The following is a 9,213-nucleotide window of genomic DNA, read 5'->3' as shown; positions in this document are numbered from 1 at the left end:
TTCTCAATCTCGTCTCCTCCAAGTTTTAATCTCCTATCGGTATCTAGTAATACTTCTGTTCTTTCCATACGAGGGAAACATGGATGCAGTGAATGTGATTTTCGGTCTTTGACCACTTTCGACCAAGAGTCAAGACCCTATGCAGAGTTGGATCAGGCGTTGCACACTCTGGGGGTTATGTACTCTTGGCGGTACAGGTTAACCGGTTTTGCACCTCCACATAACAAAATCCGATATTATAATAAATCACCAAATAAATTCAAAAAAAACTACTTAAAAAGTGCTGAAAAAGTGTTGAAAAATGCCACCATGCGTATGATAGAATATAGATTATTCGTTCAATGGATGGCGAAATTATTCGATAGATTATTCGTTCGAAGAATCCGTGTTCGGTTTAAACTTTATTGCATACAATGCTGCATCATCGGCGAACTGGGTCACCCTCGTCGCGGATAACCGGGACTTTGCCGTGCGGTCCACAGCCACCTTGCGCCCGTTTCTGAACAGCAGGTCAACTCCAGCGTCTGGACAACGTGCGCGCCAGTCCGCAACCACCACACTGAAATACAGGTTGAAGAGGGTGGGTGCTAGGGTACAGCTTGACGCAGCCCATTAGTCACAGAGATGTTGTCAGAAAGGTTACCGTTGACTCGCACCTTCGCAATCATACCCTCATGAAAGGACTTGATGAGTCCCAACATAACCGGCGGAACACCCAGCCTATCCAGCGCTTTGCGGGGGATGGAGTCACACACACACACACACACACACACACACACACACACACACACACACACACACACACACACACACACACACACACACACACACACACACACACACACACACACACATACACGCACACACATACCCGTGTACCCGGACGGTAATACTGTTCTCAAACGTTTTCGTAGCATTGCACTACGGGTGAGCCAACGATAATTAAAATTTCCACTCCCACGTACATGGAAATCCGTAGCTAATCCGCAGCTAATATTGTTTTACTTGTATAAATATTGTTGAAAAATAAATGGACAGAGGAAGAAGGGGGTAGACTCCGGAAATAGCCAGGGCAACGCGTAGTTTGCTGAACACAAATCTCCTTCTAGAATACGACAGAGTTTAAATAAATGTTTCAGTTCAATAAATTAAAAATACTTGCGCAGAGCAGCAGCACACACATGCACACACATGCACACACATGCACACACATGCACACACACACACACACACACACACACACACACACACACACACACACACACACACACACACACACACACACACAATGTGCACACACATACACACACACACATGCACACACACACACACGTGCACACACACACACGTGCGGAAGCGCAGCACGATGTACAGCATAGCACCGACCAGCGGTGCGGCACCCAGCTACACACAATATTCTGTCGAACCTTGAAAAAATCTCCAGAAAAAGACTAACTTTAGAAATGATCAGCTGCGTCGTGTTTGACCATTGCCTGGTAGAGAGAACTCTTCTTCAGACGTATCTTCAAGCATAGCATCCGCTTTCGAGATGGACAATGGTGACATGCCGTGGCCTCTCTTGCCGAACTTTGATGCAGCGCTTTTTGAACGCGTCGAGTACGGGGCCTCATCTTGCAGGACAGCTGCTTCCATTTCCAGGGGGTCAAGACGCTTGAATCCCTGCCTGGACGGAGTACGCCGTGCTCTCGGCCATAGGACAGCCAGCGCAAAGACAATGAGGATGGCGAAGAACAGAACAATACTGAGTGTTAAAATGAACATCTGCTTGGACAAGCCCATGACGCGCTGCACGTCCAGTACGATTTGAAGTGAATCTACACTCGTGTTCTGTACGGTAATAGTGCGTTGCAGTAGTCGAGAAGAGGCACTAGGCAAACGAGCCAGGGAAGGATCGGCAACAAGATGATGCGTCTTCGGACCAGTGGCACCAGTGAGTAACCAGAACACACCACTACTATCGCTGTGTGTGCAATGGCTACCCTCACAAACGCTCACACCTGAAATAGCCTCACCAGCAGTGGAGATAATGTGTCCACCAATGCCGACAGCCGTAGAGCGTACAACAGAAAGCCATGCTTGAGACAGTGCCTGGAAATGGTCCAGTGACGAACAGAATGCCTTTGATACGGTACAGCATCGGGTGGGCAAGACAACAACTGCAGCGGGAGACTTCAAGTCGGGAACATCAAGGGCAGAGCGGACGCACGGCACAGGGTCACTGCCTGTTGTCTTGTGTTTAGCCAGGGTCTGCAAGTAGGTAGTCAACAGTGCCGGCACAGGTCCAGCATCACTACTGTTATTGGGAAGTGTGTGGTTACAGTCGTTGCTGACAACAGCTATCACATCAGCATGATGAGCTATCTCTGTTAGACCAAGCGGAGGTTCTGGTCTCTCCGAGCACCGGGGTGACAGAGCAGACTGGCTCATGTCAATCATGATATGCACATGTGTAGCTGCCAGAGCGGCAGAAACATCCCGCTGCTTGTGATGTTCACACAGGAACTCAGCAAAGCTAACAAGCAGCTGTGCAGCCTCATTGCTGGCCAGCACAAGGCGGCGGTGGCCGGTGCCAATGTGAAACGCCGCCGACTTTGGATCAATGGTAACATTCGCAACCCGCTGGCATGTGTGATGGGCATGGTGCAAACGGACAAGGAAATCGTCGAGTGACTGAGAAGAGGATGGCGGTGATGGGGATACGTCAGTGGATGCAGCTGCTACTGAACTGCCAGTAAGATCCTGCTGTGGAGTAGGGGTAGGGGTAAGAGGACGGTGAACAGCGGTAGAAGTAGATATTTCAGACACAAGCAATCCGCCAGTTGAAAGAAGTGCTTCAGTTGGCGAGTGCACTGTTGGAGAGGCAGAGTGCATTGTCCGCACAGTTGGCAGTCTATCATCATCAGTAATCTTGCTCCGAGCATCACCTGTTTCTGAATGCGATACCACTGTTCTTGGCATGGTTACAAGTCCTTCTGCAGCAGATGCTTTGCTATAAGATGTTAGCATGGCATTGGTTGCATGCGGCGGTGCTGTGCCATCGGTGGTACGTGATGGCACACCAGCACTGTCACTAACCAGACTATGAGCAAGAGAAGCTTCGCCAAGATCGTCAACTGGCAACTGAGATGTGTCAGCTGGTAACACCGCACGTACAGTGGTTGTCTCCCGGACTGTGGTGGCGACACTCTTCTCCGCCAGCTTCGGTGTTGCTGATGGTGTTGCGAGCGACGTAGTCCTGGGACACTTGGCCACCAGTGACAGGTGAGACGGCAACGGGTAGAGGGTAAAGTTGAGCTGTACAGCAGGACCTACTTTACTGCTGATCACCACGGAATGAGTCATTGCTTTCATGCCGGGTGCGGATGCTTTGATCACGTACTCTCCAGAGCTAAGCAGACGCCAGTAGTCACCATCATGGGCAGTTACAATACGGTGATCAATGCCACTCACAGCAATGGTGGCATTGCTTACTGGCCGACCACATGGGTCCAGAACGAAGCCTTTGACCCCAATGTGAACCTGTGAGAGAAGAGAGAGAGAGAGAGAGAGAGAGAGAGAGAGAGAGAGAGAGAAGAGAGAGAGAGAGAGAGAGAGAGAGAGAAGAGAGAAAGAGAGAGAGAGAGAAAGAGAGAAAGGCTAAGTGTGCTAATACTAGTATGCACAACACTAACAAGCTGGTACATGGTCATGTCGCGAATGGTCCCTAATAGGCGATTCACACGATGAGAAAACCCACTTGTATCGCGTTCTTTTTACTTGTGTGACCAAAAACGCATGCAAAGTCTTGATGAACTTGCTCGTGGGCCATATGCTCACGTTTGTGCGTTTGCGCGTGTAAAACCAGCAAAAGTGCTCGAGTATGGTACTCGAGCTACATGAGTATGCTCGAGTACACCGACGTACCGTATATTCTCTATTATAAGCGCCGTGCTTATATTTTTTCAACACCCCTCTACCCCGTGCTTATATTGGAGACCGCGCTTATATTGGAGACCGTGCTTATATTTTTTCAACCATACATCCATACAGAGCAAGAAGAAATACATGCTAGATATTATGAATGCAGCATTGATTTCCACCAAGACCGTGCTAATAATAGAGACTGTGCTTATAATGTTTCGAAAGGTGCTCACAGTGTGCTAGTATTAGAGACTGTGCTAGTAATGGAGACCTGTGCTTATAATAGAGAATATACGGTATGCGAGATTTGCACGGGCATGCTGTCCGTGTGAATCCAATGGGCAGCTTGTACACTTTTACACAAACGTGTTTCCGTTCATTTACACATTGGGCGCGTTCGATTACACACATTTCGGTCAATTCTAGAATAAGATATTGTTGATGCACAGTTCGATTATACAAATTCCGTTGTCAGAATTGATTTTATCCATTTCCGTCAATTCTGAAGAGAGGGTGGAATTTCTCTAATTCTGGCGCAACTGATAATACTAGGAGTAACCATGCGGCTACTATTTTTCAACCTCCCTCTACCCACGTCTCATATTTGAGCAAGGTCTCTTACTGGAGCGTCTTCTAGTATTTCTCTGTTTCTTCTGGTGCCGCCGGACTGCGGCGAACGTCGGTGCTTATCGGACAGGACAACTGGCATGCTGCAGGTACACTGACCACGCTGGGCTTGGCTGTAACTTGAACTTCCCCTGTGCCCTGGTCTTACACACAAGCACCAATCTAGCATAATGAGGAACTAGAACAAACCCTGGGGACTGACCTGCTCCATGAAGGCCAGTAGTGCAGGCTTGTGCTCCTGCCAGTGCTGCTTCAGGTAGCGACGCCGTGGGAACTTGACGCAGCCCATCTCCACAGTGATCTCAAAGCAATTGGTGTGAAAGTAGTTGTAATCTTGCATGCCTCCAGCCACACTGTACCATGTTGCACCGTTCGTAATACCATCTTTGAACGGTGGATCGGATGGGTCACAGTTTGCCTCATTGGCGCGATGCATCAGTGGGTGCGCATAGCTGTACGCCTTGGCCAACTGTCGAAACACTCTGTCGTCAGGTGACCTGCACACGTGGACACATCCACACATATACACACAAATGTACACGCATATTTTTGATATCTACTGAAGGAATTATGAGCGGTGAAAAGCGATGAGAGTGGTTCCTAAGGAATGAAAGGGATACTATTATTGGGTTTTTTTCATGGTTCGCGTGCGACTCGGCTGAACACTGAGTTTTCCGCATCTGTAGGAAAGCCACCACCCTTCAAAGATCAAGGGACAAGGTGCAGATGCAGCTCCTCAAGGCCGTTTCACAATACAACTTCTTGCGACGCGACATGCGACTTGCGGCACATGCGACGAGCCGCGACAACGACACACGGTTCACAATATTCTTCATGCTTGCGACATCCTCATGCACAAGTAGTACTATGCACGTGCACTGCACGTGCACCCAGGGTCGAAACTGTACTCCATTTGTGTATGTCGCGTGTCGCATGTCGCAAAAGTTGAACTTTCTTCAACTTCTGCGACAGGTGCCTTGCGACAGGTTGCGACAACTCGCGACAGGCAGTTTCTTGTGAACTGTCGCAAATCGCATGTCGCGTCGCAGAAAGTTGTATTGTGAATCGGTCTTAAGCGGCGGGAGGTGAGTAGATCAGACCCACCACAAAGAGGGCAAAGACTGAAAATCCCATTCACTGCATCCATGCTTCCCTCGTGCCAGGCCACGAGTTCCCAATTAATTGTGGGTCAGAGCACGGTTGGAAAAAAATCCTTCCGCTTCCCAGCAGTACTTGAACCTGGTACCCTCTGTTTCTCAATCATGGTCGTAGACCATCCCACTATGCCTGCTTATTATTCTTGTTATATTGTTCCAAAACAGCAAGGGGTTCAAGCACACACGTTCACCAACAGTAATACTGTATAGCAGGAAATTTTCGGACGGAATTTATTTTCGTACGATTTCGAACACTGCCTCTTTCGTACTAACATTTGTTCCTGTGAAGTTATGTACACTATACATGCGTACCGCATGCAAACATGTGCATTTAGCATGCACCACTGTACGAAAATAAAATCCGTACGAAAGGTCGAAATTCGGCTTTGTCCGAAAATATTTCCGTCCGAAAATTTCCTGCTATACAGTAATAAGCCCTGATTGAAATAGACATGAAACTAAGGCTACACTCTTTTGCCCGCAAAACACAATCACATGGGAAAACCAAGTCCAGATTACCAGATCTATGCAGCTGACAAGCACAGGGTATGGCGGCACTATGGCCATGTAAAACTTGAGTTAGTAGAGTTCCCCTTACCACACACTCATGGACGTGCACACTCATGAACATGCACACCCCCACCACACACACACTCATACGCATAAGCAGAGCATTATCTTGGCAGCACCACAATGCAGTCTTACTTGCTTGGAAGAGGAGCGTCATCGTAGGGGTAATTAGCAACTAGAGCTCCATTGTGCAGGTTAGCAGATAAGACAAAGGGATATGCCTCCAGCCACTGGCGAACCTCTGATGTTTCCACCTGTTCATCAAACCTGCGATTCGGTTGAAAATGATCGGGAAAGTTGCGATTGAGATCGATGTTGTAAGCGTTGCCCCTGCCTCGCACCGAAGATCTGTCACCTTCATGAGCACGACTGTAACCATCTGGATTCATAGTCGGCATTAGGTGGATACGTGTGGAGTTGAGCAGGTGCGTCACCCGCTCACTTTTGCCATAGTTTTCACATAGGTAGCCAGCGAGTAACAGCAGCATCTCCCGACCCACAACCTCATTGCCATGCATGTTACCAACATACTTCATTTCCGGCTCACCGGGCTTATGCTTGCCTGGATTGTCGGAGATTTCAAGAACTGCCAATGTGCGACCTTCGGCACTCTTGCCTATATCATAAAGCCGAGTCAAATGCGGGAAACGGCGATTAATATCCTGCAGTGTTTTCAGCAGTGCCTTATGATCATGATGAGAGAAGCGTGCTGGCTTGTATAAGTCACTAGACACATCATTAGTAGCTGTGAACGAAGAGGCAACATCTTCACCATCGCTGGCAGGTGGCAAGTTGAAATCCACACGAACACCATCACTGCTAACTGGCACAATGACGGTTTTGGAAACACTGTCATAGCCCTTGGCATGGGCCACGATGATATACTTGCCAGGCGCTAATAATCGCCAATATGCACCATCGCTGGTTGCCGTCACATCATGTTTAATAGCGCGTATACTGATCAGTGCACCTGGCACTGGCTGACTTGTTTTGGCATCGTACACAAAGCCCTTGGCACCGCGATGCACGGCTTGCATGTAGCGGACTAACGCATCTCGGTTGTTATCCCACTCCTTCGGCAGCTGTGAGGCCGGAGGGAACTTACAGCAAGACAACTCGACCGTGATCTCAAAGCAGTTTGACTGCACATAGTTGAAGTCTTCCATACCACCGCTCAGCTCATACCAGTCGGCACCGTTAGTGACGCCGCCCGGAAACGAACCCATGCAGTTGGCCGGTCGAGATGCCATAGTGGCGTGCGCATTCGCATACAGATGTGCCAGGAACTGGAACACCCTGTCGTCGGGCGACGGACTGCCGCCATGGCGTGTTGAATGACCGTCGGCCGAATCATCAAACGGATAGCTGGCAACAACAGCACCACCATGCAGGTTGGCCGAGAGGACAAACGCCTTACTACGGATCCAACGCATCATGGCTTTCGTCTCAGCCTGGGCCTTGTTCTCTGGTGTGCCCGGGTGAAACTGGTCAGGGAAGTCTCGATTCAAATCGGTCCCGTGAGCATTCTCCCTGCCTCGTCCTTCTCCACACTTGCGCGGACCAGTACGTTCGTAACCATCTGGATTCATGGAAGGCAAGATGTAGATGTCTGTGCTATCAACTAGCCGCCGAATGGTAGAATTCTTCTCGTATTCCTCACAGATGTACTCGAGAAGATTGAGAAGCACTTCCCGGCCGACCACCTCATTGCCGTGCATATTGCCCACATACTTAAACATTGGCTCACCGACTTCGTGCTTATCCGGCTGGTCAGTGACACGAACCACCCACAGTGAGCGTTTCTCCACCGATGAACCAATCGATGAGAGGCGCATGATCGTGGGACACTTTGCAACTGTTCGGCGCAGTAACAACGTCATGGAATCGTAATTGTGGTGTCCAAAGTCAATTGCCGCACAAACGGCGAGTACAGTGGACATGAGAAGCAAGGCAGGGCGACAGACTGAGAACATGCTGACTGCTGATGATGATGCCACTATACCACTGTATCTTATATTCAGGTCAAGACTCGAGACCTGACGGCAGGCGATGCAGACTAAAGGTCTGCACTGATTTCCACTACTCTCGGGGTTTAAATAACGGAACACGACATACCTACAAATCAATTATTTCAGGAACAACGTAATAAGGGACACGCAAGAGCTTCTGCAATTACCACACAAACAAAAGTAGAAACTGAGCTGCTGTGGGTTGAATGGACTAGTTCATTAGCTCGTAATAATATTACTGGACGTGGTAGACTGGCCACCGACGTTAGCTAATCAGGATTCGGATGAGAAACAACTACTTGACTACTATACTCAACTCCAAACTTATTTCCATCAAGTACGAGTAGGTCGAGATCGATCGCACTAAAACCTACTCCACTCCAGGAAGAAACCAAACCCTTATCCAACCGGCCAGAGTTACAAGATTGCAGAATAAATGTTGGCCCACGCAGACGGCGATGTGGCAGTACTGCAGTACTGCGGAAACAATGGACTGTCGTCAAGCTGCAAGAAAACTACTGCATGCATTCATTTGCCTTTGGTCTGGACGTTTTGATTTTGGAGATTTTGATTCTTTGAACAGATCTACAAAAAAGATGCGTGTCGCGTGTCATACATCTACGGCCGGTGGTAGAAGTGACGTGAGTGACACGTGGATAATATTATAGAAAAGCGATCCTGTGTAGATCCTGTCAGCTTTGTTGTCATGAATCCGACATGCCGGGCCCAGCTAGCTAGTACTATTACCAAGAGTACATAACCCTGGGGGGTTATGTACGAGGTGAATAGCAATTTCTGGACATGAAAATAAAATAGAGGCCCACTGGCTGTGTGTTTTACATTTTTCATATCTTTTTGTATCTATTGTATGGCCTAATCCTTCGTCTTTCCAAATATGTGACAATTGCTCATGCTGTGATCCCAGAGAC

At 48.6% G+C, this 9,213-nt stretch overlaps 1 protein-coding gene across 1 annotated transcript; it reads right to left on the bottom strand.

Moving 5' to 3' along the window:
- Positions 1 to 890: 890 nt before the first annotated feature.
- On the bottom strand, positions 891 to 8,830 carry LOC135824343 (carboxypeptidase D-like). Its single transcript, XM_065337077.1, has 3 exons — positions 6,411 to 8,830; positions 4,751 to 5,045; positions 891 to 3,540 (listed from the first exon to the last, which is right to left on the bottom strand). The coding sequence occupies exons 1-3, from the start codon at positions 8,246 to 8,248 to the stop codon at positions 1,468 to 1,470; spliced, it is 4,206 nt and encodes a 1,401-aa protein (XP_065193149.1). The 5' UTR covers positions 8,249 to 8,830; the 3' UTR covers positions 891 to 1,467.
- Positions 8,831 to 9,213: the final 383 nt, after the last annotated feature.

This window comes from Sycon ciliatum, chromosome 1, assembly GCF_964019385.1.
Source record: "Sycon ciliatum chromosome 1, ocSycCili1.1, whole genome shotgun sequence".
NCBI classification, from domain to species: Eukaryota; Metazoa; Porifera; class Calcarea; order Leucosolenida; family Sycettidae; genus Sycon; species Sycon ciliatum.
This window is presented reverse-complemented; position numbering and strand designations above follow the sequence as displayed.